The sequence below is a fragment of the Varanus komodoensis genome, unplaced genomic scaffold (genome assembly GCF_004798865.1).
Source record: "Varanus komodoensis strain SLA01 unplaced genomic scaffold, ASM479886v1 scaffold4, whole genome shotgun sequence".
Taxonomy (NCBI): domain Eukaryota; kingdom Metazoa; phylum Chordata; class Lepidosauria; order Squamata; family Varanidae; genus Varanus; species Varanus komodoensis.
In genome coordinates this window covers 31,328,131-31,347,268 of record NW_025335941.1, presented here as the reverse complement: position 1 = coordinate 31,347,268, position 19,138 = coordinate 31,328,131, and the positions used below count along the sequence as shown (strand labels likewise).

The 19,138-nt window shown below is 38.8% G+C and overlaps 1 protein-coding gene across 2 annotated transcripts in view; it reads left to right on the top strand.

Moving 5' to 3' along the window:
- ZNF654 (zinc finger protein 654) overlaps positions 1-19,138 on the top strand; it is a 34,059-nt gene that overhangs the window by 5,875 nt on the left and 9,046 nt on the right. For both annotated transcript variants that reach the window (XR_006415827.1, XM_044441494.1), the window contains exons 2-7: positions 6,975-7,120; positions 9,863-9,944; positions 12,492-12,627; positions 13,404-13,606; positions 14,455-14,594; positions 16,575-16,716. Coding sequence is in view for 1 of the 2 variants with exons in the window: in XM_044441494.1 (XP_044297429.1) it covers positions 6,975-7,120; positions 9,863-9,944; positions 12,492-12,627; positions 13,404-13,606; positions 14,455-14,594; positions 16,575-16,716 (849 nt within the window). In the remaining variant the exon portion in view is untranslated. The remainder of the gene's footprint in view (positions 1-6,974; positions 7,121-9,862; positions 9,945-12,491; positions 12,628-13,403; positions 13,607-14,454; positions 14,595-16,574; positions 16,717-19,138) is intronic.

Genomic DNA, 19,138 nt, shown 5'->3' with positions numbered 1-19,138 from the left:
GGCCAGGGAGGAGGTGGCCATAGTCTATAAAAATATGCTTTCCGTCACCAAACTTCCAGTCCAGTCAGGAGCCAGGTTTGAGTGTTTAGACCTGACATTTAAGACAGATTATGGATTCTGCAGCTGTACCACCCACCTTGATTTCCAGCTGTCCTGCTTGAGCTGACAGAGGTTGTCTTGGACCTGGTATTGAGGGACCCCCAAGATGTTGCTTTGCCTAGAGTAGCTCAGGATGTTATGGGAACCATGATAATCATGGGACTGTCTCAACATGTCATCAGCCCAACACACAAAATGGGGCACACTTTGTATCTGTCAGATCTTGGACGTTTGGACCTTCTTGTCAGATCCAGAAGATGATAGTTCAGATGTGGAGGAATTATCATTAACCCCATTGTCATGGTCTGACTACTTTCTGGTGAGGTTTAAACTGTTGACAGCATTTCCCCTCTGCAAGAGAGGGGAACATATTAAGATGGTCTGCCCCCAGAGACTGAAGATCCAGAGGATTTACAGAGGTCTCTGGAGGAATATCTGGCTTACAGGATTGGCGCGCCTGTAGAAGCCCAAGAATGTGGAATGTGAAGATGATTTGGGTGGTTGACATGATCACTCATAAGCATCCTCTCCATTCTTGCAGAACCCAATCATCTCCACAGTATACAATGAGTTCAGGGCAGTGAAGTGAGTTGGGAGATGACTAGAGCATAGGTGAAGGAGATTTTGAGATAAATCTGACCAAACACAGTTTAGGCTCTATAATGAGCTCTATTCCATGGCAATAAAAGTGGCAAAATGTTAATTTTCCTGCCACTTCTATTGTGATTTGACAGCATTGTCTGTCAGAACATTGCCAAGTGGTTTTCCTACATACTGGAACATCAGGTGAGACTGTAGAGCCCTCTGTGGGTTGCTGTGATGAATTTGCTTATTACTTTGAAGACAAAGTCGCTTGGATACGTCACAATTTAGACTTGACGGTTGAGCTAGTCTCATTGAGAGAGGTGTCCAGAGTACCACCTTATCCAACTTTGATGGATGAGTGTCAATTATTGCAACCTGATGATGATGTGGTATTTGGTTCTTGTCACCACTTGTTTACTCTTGTCTATCCTGGCTCATCAAGAAATCTAGTGAAGTGGTTCACACCTGGGTTCAGGAGGCTGACAACACCTCATTGAGAGAGGAAGTGCTACCAGCATCTTTGAAAGAGGCTGTGATAGGACACTCCTAAAAACCCCAGACCTGGACTTTGGGCCATTGCCAACTACAGACCCGTTGCATTTTTGGGCAAGGTACGTGAGTGGGTGGTGGCTGAGCAGCTCTAGTTACTCTTGGATGAAACATATTATCTAGATCCATTTCAGTCAGGCTTTAGACTGGGGTTTGAGATGAACATTGCATTGGTTGGGATGATGTTTGCCAGGAGAGGGACAGGAGGAGACTTTCAGAGGTGGGTGCTGAGGTGTCATCATTTTCATCCAACCTAGGTGAGGTGATTTCTGTCCTGAATCATTGTCTAAGTTTGGTAATGGACTGGATGAGGGCTAATAAATTGAGGCTCAATACAGAGAAGATGGAGATGCTGCTGGTAGATGGTCTGTCTTCCCAGAGAGTGGCCCTTCAAGCTGTCCTGGATGGGGTCACACTTCCCCTGAAGGACAGGGTTTGTAGCTTGGGGGTACTGTACCCAAAACTAGCACTTGAGCTCAGGTTGACTCGTGATCAGGAGCACGTTCTTTCAGCTATGATTAATTTACCAACTGCAGCTCTACCTAGAAAGGCACAGCCTAGCCACAGTCACACATGCTCTGGTAACCTCTAGATTGGACTGTGTAATGTGCTTTACATGGAACTGCTATTGAAGATGACCCAGAAACTTCAGTTGGTACAGAATAGAGCAGCATGATTGCAGGTGAGAGCAAGTCCATGTGCCCATATCACTCTGATATTGTATCATCTTCACTGTTTACTAGTTGAGCTCCGGGCCCACTATAAGGTGCTTGTTTTAACATATAAAGCCCTAAACAGCTTGGGACCAGGATATCCAAAGGACTGCCTGCTCCCATATATGCTTACCAGGCCACTAGGATCAGGTGAGGAGGTGCTTCTGAAAGAGCCATTCTCCAAGGAGGTAAGGAGGATGGCAAGTAGAAGAGGGGCCTTCTAAGTGGTTTCACCCCATCTAGGGAATGGCCTCCTGAAAACAGTTTGCCTGGTGCCTTCACTCTACTCGTTTTGCATCAGGCAAAAACAACTTTATTCTTCAGGCATTTTAATAATTGATTTTATACAGTTTGATTTAATAGTACATGGTTTTATTCTGTTTCATAGTTTTAACATAATTTTTAAAGTATTCACACCTAACCTTCAGTTGTAGATCAGGAATTTTATTGTGTATTGTTATTGCATGCTATGCATTTTTACCTTGTGTTTTGTTGTTGCTACTTAAAGTTGCTATTCTATTTTTTGTCTAGTTTTGCTGTAATCTGCTTAGTCCTTTGGACTACTAATGTGGAATATAAGATAAATAAAGTAGCATATGGAGATTTCAGAGAAGCTGAATGAATTCTTTACATGCATCTGCATTGTAGAAGATATACAACAGATACCAGTATTTAGGTTTTCATGAAGGGAATCTGGAGAACTGAGAAAAATGGTAAAAAAAAAAAAAAAGATGAAGCTCTTAACCTATTGATGAATTGAAAGTCAAATAGTGATTGACAAATCACTCAACCCAGATAGTATCCATCCTAGAGTTCTTAAAGAACTCAAATATGAAATTACTGACCTTCTTAACCAAATATTTAATATATCCCTAAGATCAGCGTCTTTACCAGAGGATTGGGGAGCAGCCAAATGTTAAAAAGGGATCCAGATCTGGGAAATAAGACAGGTAACTTAGTATCTTTTCTGGGTAAATTGGTAAATTTCTGGGTAAATTAAAAATAAAATTATTAAGCTTATAAAAGGAGAGACTTGGCCAAAAACCCAAAAGAATTAGCTTAGCTTTCACAAAGGTAAGTCATGACTCTCTAAACTTTTGGAGTTCTTTGAGATCGTGGATAACTTGCAGACAGGGGTAATCTGTTAGTTGTTGCAAACTGGGAATTCCCAAATGCCTTTTACAAAAGACATCATTAAAGATTACTGAGTAAACTCAGCAGCCATGAAATATGAGAAATGGTCCTTTTATGGATCAGTATCTTGTTAGATAATGGAAAGCACAAGGTGTTGTTGTTGTTGTAAGTCGTGTCCGACCCATCACGACCCCATGGACAACATTCCTCCAGGCCTTCCTGTCCTCCACCATCCCCCAGAGTCCACTTAAGCTCATGCCGACTGCTTCAGTGACTCCATCTAGCCACCTCATTCTCTGCCATCCCCTTCTTCTTTTGCCATGTATTGTTCCCAGCATTAGGCTCTTCTCCTGTGAGTCCTTCCTTCTCATTAGGTGGCCAAAGTACTTGAGTTTCATCTTCAGTACCTGGCCTTCTAAGGAGCAGTCAGGGTTGATCTCCTCTAGGACTGACTGGTTTGATCGCCTTGCAGTCCAGTGGACTCACAGGAGTCTTCTCCAGCACCAAGTTCAAAGGCTGCAATTCTTTGGCACTCAGCCTTCCTTATGGTCCAACTTTCAGAGCCATACATTGCAACTGGGAAAACCATAGCCTGGACTATACGCACTTTTGTTGGCAGGGTGATGTCTCTGCTTTTTAGTATGCTGTCTAGATTTACCACAGCTCTCCTCTCCAGGAGCAAGCGTCTTTTAATTTCTTGGCTGCAGTCCCCATCTGATCTGGGAGTCCAGGAAAATAAAATCTGTCACTACCTCTATTTTTCCCCATCTATTTGCCAGGATGCCAATAGGACCAGATGCCATGATCTTGGTTTTCTTAATGTTTAGTTTCAAACCAACTTTTGTGCTCTCCTTCTTCACCCACAGCAATAGGCTCTTTAGTTCCTCTTCACTTTCTGCCATTAGAATGGTATCATCTGCCTATCTGAGGTTGTTGATATTTCTCCCAGCAATCTTAATTCCAACTGGTGATTCATCTGCCCCGCCTTTCTCATGATGTGCTCTGCATATAAGTTAAATAGGCTGGGTGACAGTATACAGCCTTGCCGAACTCCTTTCTCAATTTTGAACCAATTGGTGGTTCTGTGTCCAGTTCTCTTGCTTCTTGACCAGTATATAGGTTTCTCAAGAGACAAATAAGATGGTCTGGTATTCCCATCTCTTTAAGAACTTGCCACAATTTGTTGTGTTCCTCACAATCAAAAGCTTTAGCATAGTCAGTGAAGCAGAAGTAGATGTTTTTCTGCCTTCTCCATTATCCAGCGTATGTTGGCAATTTGATCTCTAGTTCCTCTGCCTCTTCGAAATCCTGACTGTACTTCTGGTAGTTCTCGGTCCACATACTGCTGGAGCCTAGCTTGTAGGATTTTGAGCATAACCTTAGTAGCATGTGGAATGAGTGCAGTGGTGGAGTAGTTTGAACATTCTTTGGCTTTCCCCTTCTTTGGGATTGGAATGTAAACTGACCTTTTCCAATCCTGTGGCCACTGTTGAGTTTTCTAAATTTGCTGGCATATTGAATGTAGCACCTTTACTGCATCGTCTTTTAAGATTTTGAATAGCTCAACTGGAATACTGTCATCTCCGCTAGCTTTGTTGTTGCTCAGACTTCCTAAGGCCCATTTGACTTCACATTCCAGGATGTCTGGCTCGAGGTCAGTGACTACCCCATCGTGGTTATCAGGGACGTTAACTCTTTCTTGTATAGTTCTTCTGTGTAATCTTGCCACCTCTTCTTAATCTCATCTGCCTCTGTTAGGTCCCTGTCATTTTGGTCCTTTATTATGCCCATCTTTGCATCAAATGTTCCCTTCCTTTCTCCAATTTTCTTGAAGAGAGCTCTGGTCACAAGGTAGAAATGGTAAATTCTCCCAATGGAGGAATGTATACAGTGGTATTCTACAAGAATTCATATTGAAACTATTGCTTTTCGACTTATTTATAAATGCACTGGAATTAGGAACGATCGGTGATGTGGCCAAGTTTGCTGACAATACCAAACTATTTAGGGGATTTCAAAGAGCTACAAAGACGTCTGGGCATCAAAATGGCAAATGTGCTTCATTGTAAGCAAGCATAAAGTACTTTACACTGGGGCAAGAAAAATCCCAATTTTAAGTATAAGCTTGTGGGATCTGAGCTAGGAGTGACTAGCCAAAAAGGGAACTTGCAGTGAATATCTCAATGAAAATGTTGACTTTGTGCGTAGATGCTGTGAAAAAGGGAACTCCCATGATAGACATAATTAGGATAAGAATTGAAAAATAAAACTACCAAGATCATACTCACTTCATTCAAATCTGTGGTTTAGTATCACTTGGGATGACCACCAAACTTAAAAAAAGACATTGTAGATTTTGGAAAATAGCAGAAAAGTGCAATTAAAATGATCAAGGGACTGTATCAACTCTCCTATGAATAAAGCTTACAACAGCTGAGGCTGTTTAGATAAAATCTATGTAAAGGGAGACAGTGTACAGAATTATGTGTGGTTTGGAAAAGGTGGATAGGGAGAGATTTTTCTTGCTTATAATACTAAAATGTGGAATTGTTCTGTGAAACTCATTGGTGGGGGATTCAGGACAGATAAAAGGAAGTGCTTCAGACATTGCTTAGTTACACGGTGGAATTCTCTTTTACAACATGTAGTAATGACCACTAATTTGGATGGTTTTAAAAGGAGATGTGGCTATTTCATGGAGAATAAAGCTATCAATGACTATTAGTCCTGATGACTATAGGCAAACAGGTGCATTGAAGTTTTGTTTATTTAAATTCACAGTTAAGAAGGGTTTTGTTAATAATAGTTCTGATCAGCATAGACATCCATAGACAGATTTTAAACACACGTACTGCAGCTCATGTACTTGCATTAATTATTATTTCTTCTGTATTTTTTCCTGCTTTTTAGACAACTGTTTCCAAATACTATTTGTATCAGTCGAAAAGCAGCAGGATTACAAGCTGAAAATATAAGACACACAAGGAAAGGGAAGTAGAGAGAAAAAGAAGAGTGGGGAGGTCTGTTTTGTATAGCCAGTACAAGGTGGTGAGCTTTAATATGGCACTTCAGGCAAGGTTGATTTTCTATTGGTGATGAAGTTGCTTGAATTGATGGTAATTTGGCTGAATGAATGGGGCAGAAGGTTATTTTCACTTACTCAAGCAGCCCTGGGGCAAGAAGCAGTTTAAAGCAGAGTGTTCTGATATGCATGGAAAAGTACACTCCCTGGAACAGTTTCTTCACTGAGAGATGGCTGGGCCAGGTTGATGTCCCCACTCATTCTCTCCTCTTACTTTTGCTCTATACCCCTTCTTCATTATTTGGCTGCCTTTTATTTCTTCTTACTTTCTATATATTACATGTTAGCTCTTGAAGAAAGTTGTGAGTAAGATGAGATGAAGTGCTGTCTATTGTACACATCTAAGGAAAAAGAAAAACAGAAATGGAACTATGCAAGCTGCCCTGGGATCCTAGCAAGAGGAAAAGGCAGGATGTAAATGCAATATAGTAATAACAATACCATTTTAATATTAATTGCAGTTTACCACAGCTTGCCATTGAAATTTCATAAAAGACCGGAAAGGCAAGCCACCAGAATTTGCTTGCTGCAGAGCACCAGTAGAATTAATAAGGTGACTGTGTAATATTGGTGGTCATCAAACCATGGACTAGTCTACATCTAATTCTCATTGCCATTGTGCCTATTTTGGCTAGGATGGTGGCAAGCTGTCATGGTGATTTTATTGTCCATGGCAGCAGACTGCTCATCTGAGCATCATTAATACACAGATGGTTATCATGGCTGTACAATTTGTGGGGATATCTCTGTTCCTGCTTGTATATTACTTCTCACCAAATTTAATTTGAATGCTTTTTCCCCTGTCCCCATAGGTTGTTGAAGACTATGCTGGAAGATGGCAGGTTCCTCTGCCACAGCTTCAAGTACTTCAGACAGCACTCTGTTGTTTCACATCTGCATGTGTATCATTCCCAGCTGAATGTGAGCATGTACAGTATGTGCTGAGTAGCCTAGCCTTGTAAGTATATCTTTGCTTTTCTCTTTGCTAAGATATCTATGTCAGCTTGCTGGATGACTTACAATCACTTCAGAATTTGATCTTCAAGGGCAATTTTACACTTTTCTGAATTTTGTAAATTAATAAGGACTTTATACCATCAAGCATGTAAAAGTTTATTTGATACAGCAAACAGTCCATATACTTGTTCATATAACATTTGGATGTCCATAGATAGATGAAATATCTTGTGTTCTATCTGTTTTTGATGGATGCAGACAAGTCTGGAAACAGGGCTGAACATTTCCTAGAAAAGCTAATTCTAGATGGCATATGGATAAATATTTTTCATGGGGTACATTAAATTAATATTTTAAATTAGAAAACATGCTTAGGTACTTGAACAAACCTAGGACACTGTCATTAAGACAACAGAAGTATCTTCATATTTAAATATTCGTTATTTTGAATACCTAATCCATCCCAACCCTTTTTCCTTTACAGACTATAGTAGTGTTCAGTTTGATTTGTGAGCTACAAGTTTTAGTACTGACATGGTTTTGAAATATGAGAAGCTCAATTTTGTGTGCCTTGGATACATATTGGTTTCCTTGGTTAGTGTAGAATATGTACTTAGAATTAGAGAGAGACTGGTGGCATTCTCTTTTTTGACACTGAAATGAGGGGCTAGTTTGTTTAGTTGGTGACTGGGATTATGAGGGTCTTCCTTAAGCAGGGCAAACTGAAAGCTTCTTATCTGCAGTTGGTCAAATGTTGATGTAGCGTGAGGGTGGCACCATTCTGACAAGCCAGCTTTCCTCAGCACTTAGAAATTACAGAGGTGAGGAAGGATTATTTTGGTGGTTGTGCAATGATCCCTATCACTCCACTGTTCCCACACTGGGGGCAGGGGGAATCTTAGAATTGTTGGGCAGCTACATAGCCAAGAAGTCTAAAGAGCTTCAGTTGTACAGGACCAAAGTGCCAGTCCTCAGCCTTCCTTTCTGAGGAGCAGAGGAAATGGATACCCTAGCTGGAAAGCACCCTATAGATCAGGGGTCTCAAACTCAACTTACCTGGGGGCCGCTGGAAGTAGAGTCTGGGTGGTGGTGGGCCGCTCATCCCACGGCTGGCCTGGGCGCCGCCAGCGCTTTGAAGGCCACAGGGCCCCTCCCCCATGCCCTGCCCATCCCGGCAATTGGCCCGCGGGCTGCGAGTTTGAGACCCCTGCTATAGATCTTCAACAAGTATCAGCATCAGAAAAGGCTATAGATGGAGAACTTGCTCAGAAAGGGGGAGGGGGCTCTAGAGGCTGTTAGCTTTTGTTTGTTTGTTTGTTTGTTTGTTTGGAGTTTTTATATGCCGTCCCATCACTTAACGCCTCGGGATGGCTTCAAGTTTTTGGCTTATCTAAAACTAATAATTGTAGACTCCTGGAGATAATAGTAGGCTTAAATTTTCAAGCACACCGTTTTGCGGCTTTCTTCGTATCCAAGTCTGAAGACCCTACGATTGTTTTATGGCTTTTGCTGACTAATTTTGCCTTAAATTAATGAACAGTAAAATAACATGTAGTTTAGCTTGAGGTGCTCTTGGTGGCCTGATGTGGTCTGTGAACCTCAAGATGTTACTTGCATTTCTGACATGAAAACCACAAAGAACAGTCATACATTTTATCTCTATGGAAACCTGTTCTATGAGGGTTCCTTCCATCCCATTCTCTCTCACCCATCATAGTTTTAAATTATGGATGTAGAACATCAGGCTTGGGGGCTAAATCCAGTCTGAAACTCCACATTCCCCATATGGCTATACTTCCTTCCCCAGCCCTACTCACTTTCTTCCTACCACCAATCATCCGGAGTTTTCTTGACATTTTACCATTTTCAGCAAATCCTAAATGGTTCAAATACCTCTGCTAAGGCTTATTTACTGACAGTAAGTGCTATGTTAAAATATGCTGGCATTTTGGCTGTGCCCTTCTTGCCTTCAGTCTACCCACCACTGCAATATGATACCTGAAAGCTTTTCTAAATGAAATTTGGCTCTTGGGGCAAAAGAAATTCTACATCACTGGACTAGATTATCCTGGGATTTGGAGTTGGGTGAAACTGGACATTCTCTCCCTCCCCATCTTCTCCCTCTTCCGCTTACTCTCTCTCATATCTGAACCAAATTGTGCAATCATGTGGTTTGTTCATTTAGTGTTTATGATGTTGATGTGTTTGAATTAATGCTGATGACGGCCCCTGTGCTTGGCAAGGGGTGAGGGTCTTGCCAACATAAGGGTCTTGTGTTCTTAGACAAGAACACTAACAATTTACTATTTAGCAGCTTTGCAATTATTAATGTAGTCTGACCTTGTCACTTAAGTTTTAGGTTTAGGAATTAATCACTTCACTTAACACTGTATGTTACAGTGTGGGCCAGGAATGCATTTCAATAACTCCATCTAGTGGGACCTTTATATTTTGTGTACATAAGGTTAGATACCACTGTGAAGGTATATTTGAAGTCAAGAAACTTCAGCTGGTGCAGAATGCAGCAGCCCACCTTTTTACTGCTTTAGTAAGGAGTCTGTGCTTTAGTATCTGCACCGACTTCTTGTGATCTGATAAAATTAAACTTACTTGTTTGATAGAAAGCCCACAGGAACCTAAGCCACATTACTGCTTCACTTACAATACTTAAAATTTGTGACTCAATATGCTTTAATGATTTGCTTGATTTTTTTTATTCCTGCCTGCTTTGTTGTTTTTTTAGGAGTTTTTTTGAATTACTGTTGTTCTTTGGAAAGGATGAATTCTATGAAGATCCTTTAAAAGATATTCTGGGTTCAATCCAGGTAATTTGTTATACATATATTTGGGAAGTAGCAATTATTACACTGCTATTCTTGGATGTGGCACTTGTGTCATAAGCAATAGTTAGACCAGGGGTCCTCAAACTACGGCCTGTGGGCCAGATACAGCCCACGAATGTCATTTACCCGGCCCGCCTCAGAGCTTTCAGATGCATTCAGAGAAAATGATCTCCGAATGAGTCTGAAAGCTCTGAACCGGTGCAGGTGTACTCTGAAACTTTTTCAGTTTTGAAGACTAGCAGAGAGCCGGTGCACGCGCCAAATTGAGACAGCTCCCTTCAACTGCACATGCGCCGGCTCTCTCCGCTAGCTCTGGGTAGCTCCTGCTGCTGTGCTGGTCTTGCCAGCATGATTTGCGTACACGCCAGCTCTTTCCCCTGCTGCACGCATGCGTTAGTTCTGAATACAGAAGAGAGGAGCGAATATGGAACCGGTCATTGCCCATCTCATTAGCCAAAAGCAGGCCTATACTTCCCATTGAAATACCAGTAAGTTTATGTTGATTAAAATTGTTCTTCATTTTAAATATTGCATTGTTTTTCCTGGGGTTTTTTTGGCACTACCAATAAGATATGTGCAGTGTGCATAGGAATTCGTTCATATTTTTTTCTAACTATAGTCCAGCCCCTCAACAGTCCGAGGGACAGTGAACTGGCACCCTGTTTAAAAAGTTTGAGGACCCCCTGAGTTAGACTGTTGTTTATTGAAAGTTTAAACTATCTGTAGTATTTGTAAAACCTGTATTCTAGGATTTATATAAACAGTATGATTAGCTTTTAATACTAAACTTCTTTAAGACAGGGACAGCCTTCTCCCCCGCCCCCCGCTTTGTTGCTGTGATGATGATGATGTTTGTGAATTTGTCCCATTCTTTCTTAATCCTGCTTCCATCACTTTTTCCCACATTCCCATTTCACAATTTTCCAGGCCTAAATGAGAAGATACTGGTAGTATTGATTGGTTAGAAAAAGAGCCTGAGAGTCTCACAACTTTTTGAATTTCCTGGATTTCCTTTCTTCACTGCTGAGAATTTCCTAGTGCTTTATTTTTGTGTAGAAAATTTTCTGTTCCATAAGTTTATTAGTAGCGATTGCATGTCAATTGCAAATACAATATTAGGCAAGCTTGACAGTTTCAAAATTGTAAATAATGTTTTTCAGGTGATTATCCCTAGCAAGTATGTGAAAGAATTCATATATGTCATTGAAGTGCATGGGTGTGAAATGGAACTAATAAGTAGTGGCAGTGAAACTGAAGGTGTCCCATTGATCTTAGTGGAAGAGAGGTGAACTCTACTGAAATAGATGATTGGTTGCCACCATATTGTGCAGTTCTTTGGCTTGCTAAAATTAATTAGTGTGTCAATGGTTTTCAGTACCTTTGCTTTTTCTTAAATTTAAATAGTGTTAAATTTAATATATCATTGACTTGGAACTTCAACAAGAATTTCATTAAAATTTCTACATACTGTAACATTTGAATCACTTTACCAACACAATCCTGTGGCTTGCTGTCAACATTTGGACAGTTATAGGATTTTTCCAATACTCAGCAAGGTCAGAAAATTGCTGCATCTTTTTAGCTGGGTCTCCTGAGCTTGAGCACCCTCCTCCTGCTTGCAGATAATGCAGAAGGAACGATGCCGGCTGCTTCTACCATGACTGTAAATCTGACCTAAGAAAGTGAAAACTAACTTAGTATGAAATTAAGGCAGAGTGGGACAGCTTGTGGTTCTTCAGATGTTTTGACCTAAGGCTTTCATCAACTTTTGTCACCAGTGACTATGCTGGCTAATGAGTTGTAGGCCAAAACATCTGAAGGGCCACAAGTTGTCTAGGACATCAGAGCATTTTTCCAATGCAAATTAAAAACATTTCCTGTGTAAATTAATCTAATTTGCTGCGGTATTTTTCTTAATTCCATTTTTTTTTCGTGGAAATGCACAATCCTGGTACAAACGCTGCTGCCCTTGGGCTTGCCTCCTAGCATGCCACTTCTAGCATGCCACCACTGTGAGAGGATGTTGGATTGTTCTCTGTGGTTTCATAATGTGCTGCTGTGAGGGGGTTCTTGAACAAAGCAGTAAAGAAATATTGAAAAGGCAAGCCTGAAAGCAGAGCTAGATTTCCTGTCTGGCCAGCATCTTTTTGGTTGCTGTATGATGGGTCTTCAGCTGATCATTAGCTGAGTGCCACTGTTTGGCAGAAGGACAGGATAGAAATAAAATATTAATTGGTAGAGTGTTGTTTTTTTTTTCTTTTTTTTTTCTTTTTTAGTGTGCTTCTGACCTGCATTTTCTTCACAGAAGCATTGTGTTTCATGCATACTCATTCACTTTTTGATTTATTAAAATGCTAAATGATGAGAATATTATTGAACTTAGGACATAAAATAGATAAGAACAAATTGTGTAAACGTATTATTTAATGTATAAAAAGTATAATTAGAAAAATACACAATTTTTGTTTATGAAAATGTCCATGTGTATGTGTCTGCTTTAAGTGGTTTAATACTTATTTTCTTTTTTAGGACTGTCAGAACCTCTTGAGCAGATACAGAAATGTTAACTTGGAATTGGTGACTCGAATTATCAGAGATGGAGGACCTTGGGAGGATCATGTATTACAAGCTGTTCTTAAAGCAAAGCCAGTTTCTCAGGAGTTAGGTATTTCTTTTTTTCCATCGATAACTACAAATAATATCTCAGTGAATTTTCCTGTATTGTGATACCTATTGAAGATTTTCTGCAGCTTGCAGGTTCTTTGCTATTGGCTTTAGATTGGGGAAAGCAATATGGAATTGATATTTACCATTTTATGTAGGGGAGTTTTACCCGACTCCTCAGTATTGTTACTGCCAGGCACCAGTTCAACCAAAACTATAAAAAGCTCAGTGGAAATCAAAGTTGAAGGTATTGTGTGACTTCTGATGTAAATATAATGGTCATGATCTAGTGTTTTTTTAATGTTTGCATCTATTGCTTCTGAAGTGAGCAAAAGTTTCAAAGCTTCACATGCATTGCCCCATTACATTTACAGATCTTTTCCCATGCAAAGCCTTTGCTTTTTGTGGGGTTTGGAATGCAGACACAACTGAAGACTATTCAGTAACTTTCCATCTAAAGAAATGACTTTTCAAGGTATCTAACTGAGGTTAAGGTTCTGTAAGATAGTCTTGTGGCAATGGAAGTGAATGTTACTTTCTGTTCCTGTAGCAATTTATATACTGTCTTCTGAAGCAGTTGTTTTTATAAAATCCTTTTTCTCTAGACTGACCCTATTTATTATCTGAGGAAAAATATGCTTGCTGTATTCCTAGTTTAATTTCTTTTAACTTTAACAGAAACGCTTCATGTGCTATTTTATGAAACTGAACTTTTATTTAATCTACTTTGTAATTTTATTTTTTGTAATCTAATGATCTGTCTTTTTGTTTTACCAGTTAACAAATATTTAAGCTCTGAAAATCCACTGTTCTTTGAATTGCGTGCCAGATATCTTATTGCTTGTGAACGCATCCCAGAGGCAATGGCTCTTATCAAATCTTGCATGAATCATCCTGATATTAGCGAAGACCTTTACTTCCATCAAGCATTTTTCATGTGTCTTTATATGTCACCACTGGAAGATCAGCTGTTCCAAGAGGTATTGCTACAAAGGACTGGTAGAGTATATTTTTTCCTTAGCAGATTCATAGCATGTGCTGATACAGGAAAGGCTTTTTATTCACATTATAGCCAAATATTATTTATTTATTTATTTATTTAGCGAACTTCTATGCCGCCCCATTCGCCGAAGCCTCGGGGTGGCTCACAACAATAAATAAATAGACAAATGGTCACATTTACATTTCCTTTAAAACACTTTTTTGGACTAAATATTGTAGCTGTATACACAATAATTTCTGAAGACCAAATGGATCTCCCTAATTGGTTGCATAGCATTTGCTCTATGCCATTATTAGTCCTTAAGAGGTCATAGGGTGCTTATAGAAAGTGGAAAGATGAAATTGCCAAGAGGAAATTTTAAGCAGCTTTTAGTCAAGATGATTTTCTTCTGTTAAGGGAAACTGCAAAAGCAGAGGTGAGGAGGATTTATTGAATTTATTAGACACTTTTCTGTAACACAGACAGCATTTAATAGCAAAGTTAAAACTACAAAAAGTTAATTTAAAACAACTAAATAATTAAATTATATGTATTTGTTATAAATGGTAAGTGTATTAAGGGTGCATTTTGCTGAGATCTAGTTTCAAGCTATCAATCAAGTTGCATGCTCAGATATACATTGTGTACAAAATTATAATTATCCTTTTAATTATTTCTTGTATATATTTCAGTATTCTTTCCCACCCCTCCCCAGTCCTTCCCTCTCCCACAAATAAATTTGGCCTTTACATTTAACAGTGATAGCCCAAATAACAGTAGCTGAAAATTCCAGTTAGTTTTTCTGTTTCTAGACTTGCTTAAATTGATCTTATTTTGATTGTATAGCACTTGCTGAGGACTGATTGCAAGAATGGCATTGAAATCATCTGCAACATTGCAAAGGAAGGGAAGATTGCCTTAGCTTTATACCTTTGTGAATCGTTTCTCATTCCACAACTCAAAAAAGGAGAGATGTTTTGCATCTGGTAAATGCTTTCTTGATTACTTAGTAGTAATGATTTTGAATTGCAGATTCATATTGCTACAATGAACTGGTAGAAGTATTATTTTCTGTAGTCATAAACAGACAGTCTTTCTATCTTCTTGTCAATAACTGATGCATTTCACTTTTCTTTTCTGGATCACTTGTCTGTTGAAGAAGGGCCTGCGATATACGTCTATACTGAAGTTTCAGGGACTTCAAAATACATAACTTTTTCTTTTGGAAATAGTTGCTTCAGGTTGGCAGCAACAATCAACATTCTTCTGGAAGCAGGAACTGAAGCTTTTTAATAAGGAAATACAGCTTTTAAAACTTTTCTAGGGTGGAAAAGTATATTTCTGGGATACTATATTTAATTATATTAAAACTTCTGCAATAATACATGTATATTCCAGGAAAGCTGTACAGCATATAAAGCAAGCTTCTCCAGCCTGGTGCCCTCCAGATTTTTGGACTCAACTCTCATTAGTCCAAGCCATTATGGACAGTGTTAAAGTATTTAGAGGGCACCAGGATGGGGAAAGTTGATTTAGAGTTTGGTTATAAAAGAGAACCAATGTTATAGTGGCTCTTAAACTTTTAAAAAAGAGAGGCAGCTTATATTTTTCCTGGAATTCCTTTATTAATTTATGAATTTATTTATTTTTGTATAATACAGATAAGTAAATTTTTAAGCAAAAGATTTTAGGGACTTGCAGTAATGTTAAGGCTTATCAGATTAACAATTTTGGTATAATAAAACAACTTTTACTGAATAATTTAAGTAAACCAACTGAAATTTTCCATTTCATGTATACTCAAGTGGCAGTCTCCAGCTTTTTCATTCTCAATATAATGTCTGTTATATAAGCATAATTGCTATAAACATGCCACTTCCAGAAAATTGTTGGAAGAATGGGAAGTTAATACTTCCAACAAATTGAAGCTGCCTTAAAATTAATCTTGATCATAGCCAGCCATTTTTCATCTTGAAACCAGAAGGGAATTGGAAAGGAAGCTGGGGCTAGGATGATACGCCTGTTTGACCCAGTAATAATGATAGACTACACAACTATTTGAAACATTTTTTTCTGCCTGTTTGAAGTACTGAAACTATGACTGGTACTCTGGTGACTGGAAATTGTCCTTGCTTGTAGTAATATCTGAAAGAAATAGTAATGGAATACTTTCCTTCTTAGTCTGGAAGAACAAGTAATGAATATGGAAAATACATAGACATTATTAAGACTCATTTTTAGAGTATCTGCCTCAAGAATCTCACCATCAAGCAGTGAATACTTTCAGATGGCTAAGATTAATTCCTTTCAGACCTACCTCTAGCTTTTTTACATAATATTCTTTTTGGTAACATACTTTAGAAATTACATTGTATTCTGTTAATGTCACCTAATCAAATAAGTATGGTCTATAAAATGATTGTGTACTTACCTTTTATAAAAAAATGATTACTTCTTCCCAGACATTATTGGTTGAAGCTATAAGGATAAAAATAAGTTTTAGAGCAAATCATTATTCAAATTTAGTAGACTTTGTTTTCAAGAGATTATGGACAACTGAAACACTTCTCGCTCACATAGTGAACTACAGGGACAATTCCAAGGAGGCGTGCTTAAGATTGCTGTCCCAGTCATGTCAAAACCCTTGGAAGCAAAAGGTTATTTCTAACCATTGAAAGCTGTTTTCACTTACCTCATAAAAGTGAAATCGATCATTTATTTATTTTTGGGTACCCAAATTCTGCTGACAGTTGTATGGAATTCTTTGACCAAGGAATGCTGTTTTATTTGTTCCAAAACTTTTTATAGAACAGTACAGTATGAATTGATTACAATGCTGAGGTTTTTCTGGTTGGTTTTATAACACTGCCTTATGCATTGTAGAAGCATTAGTCTTTCTATCATGTATACTTGCGAAGGTACTCTGTTTAAATCGTATACTAATAAGCCATTTGATGTCTTTACAGGGAGCTGATCTTTATTTGGAGTAAATTGCAGCTTAAGTGTAATCCATCAAAGCAAGTATTTGTAGATCAGTGCTATCACCTTCTAAGGATAGCTACAAACATAAGGGTTATTTTCCCTTTCATGAAAGTTATTAGAGATGAAGTAAGTAATGGTATCTTATTTCTTTACATATGTTTTAAACTATTTCTTATTCCTGGAATTGATAATTTATTGTTTAAAGAATATAGATGCGTTATTGAACATAATTTGAAGAAACAATATAGAGACATTGTTTATCCAAATAACCTTTAATTATGAAAATTTGATATTGGACTAGTGCAGATATAATTCTTAATCATGGTTAATGCTAACCACTGTTTGTTGATTTAATTCTTACGTCCAGAACATACTGTAAGATCATACTTTAGCTTAAAGTCCTTTCCAGTTTGCATGTGGAGAAGCTGGGAGACTGCTTTGAGCATGGTTAAATATTAGGGTTGTTTGCACAACATTGACAGTACATCATGAGTTAACCCACAGTGAGGCTGTGGTATATGTGGGGCATGTGCAGCCACCACTTGGAATGTGCAAGCCGCACTCAGGGGTTGTGGTATTGTGAAAATTGGGCAAGCGATAAACATCCCTTGCATAATGTCACTTTGTAGGATCATACAGCATGACATTAACTGTGCAGCTCTTGGAGACATTGTAGGTCACGGTAGGTTAAATAACCCATGACAAGTTATACTTTGTCATGGGTTATTAAACCAACTTCCCAGGGAGGTGTGCCTGGCACTGACACTCTACATCTTTCCATACCAGGCCAAATTCTTTTAATTTTCTCAGTGTTTTAATTGTTGAAAATTTAGGTTTTACTGTGACACCATAGATTATTTATTTATTTATTTATTTATTGTTATTGGTTTTATATTCTGTTCTTTACCGTTATTTTATACTTCATTTTTATTGACTACGGTTGTGAAATTGTTCTTGCTTTTATCTTACTGTGACACTGGATTTTGTAACATTTTAAATGTTTATAAATCATCCAGAAAGACAACTGGCTGTAGGCATAATATAGAAATGTTTTAAACAAACAAATAAGGCATATTGTCTGAACTTGGCCATTATGTTTATACTGAATGAGACATGGGCTGTGCAAAGTGGTTTATAAATCTACTTCAAATTGATCAGTTTCCCATTGATTAGATTTGCACAATGCAATATCTCAGGGTGAACTGTCAGCCATGTTTGTCAAGTGGCTTGTCAAGTTTTCTGAAGTCAGCCAGAGTGGCTTGGGCATAGTTAACAAGTTAGGCTGCTGGGTTTGGACAGCGTGACAACTCATGGCTTGTAAACCACTTTGGTTTTTGTTGTGTTAGCCTTGTCACCCTTTTTAGTGGTCAGTTTTTCAGGTACTCATATTTTTTCCTTATTCTTAATTAACCCTTATACATAGTTTGTAATATTTCTGTACAGGGTTGTAAGAACAACATGTATTTCAGAAACATCTTTGAAGCTTGCTTTTACTGTATCCAGGGAGTAGGAGCCAAATGTTAGATTCTGCAATTGAGAGAGCTGCTGCCCATTGAAAGTTTTTATCCAGTAAAGCAGTGATGGACAGTTTATAGGCATTAGCATCTGGAAACATCAGTCAACCCTAGCCAGTATTGTCTGTGATGATGGATAACGGGTGCTGTAGGCCAAAACACCTGGAGAAGCACAACTTGCAAAGTAACGATCTGTAGAAAAAAGATTGTGTTGATTGTAGAAAGGAAGATGACGTGCTGATTTCTGTATTCTCATCTCTCCCTACTTGCTCATCCTAATTTGCTACTGTGTAAATATGCAGGGAAAAAGTGACTTGCCACAAACATACAGAATCACTCTTTAGGTGGAACAAATTTGAAATTACAGAAACAACTAAACTGGCACTTTCAGACTCCTCTTTATAGTTGTTTCTATATACAGTGGTACCTCGGCTCACGAATGCCTCAGTTCATGACCAAATCGGGTTGCGAACAGAAATTTAAGAAACGTTTTTACTCAGGTCACAAACTCTGCATCAGGTGACGATCGCGCCTGTCTCCCCCCCAAGCACGCCTGCAAGTGTGCCTGTCTCCCCCCTGCCCCATGTGCCTGTGAGTGCGCCCATCTATGGCTGTGAACGCAATCCTGCAGGGAAGACAGGCCCGATCATGGTCATGCTGTGGTGGTGGGGGCAGGGGGGAGATGGCCGTGATCTTTGTTGTTCTTTGTCACTTTGCTTCAAATTTTTGTGATAAAAAATAGTTGCAGACCTGATTAATCTTATTTACACTGAACCTTATGGGGACATTTGACTTGGCTCACGATCAATTTGGGACATGACCAGAGTCATGGAACGGATTAAATTCATGAGCCAAGGTACCACTGTATTGGAAGTCAAATCGTTGATCTATTGAGCTCAGTATTATCTATATTGCCTAGCAGCCATCTGTTCAGTATTTAAGACCCAGGTTTTTCCAAGCTCTACCTGAAAATGCCAGGGATTGAACCTGGGCTCTTTTAAATACAAAACACATTTGCCACTGAGCTATAGCCC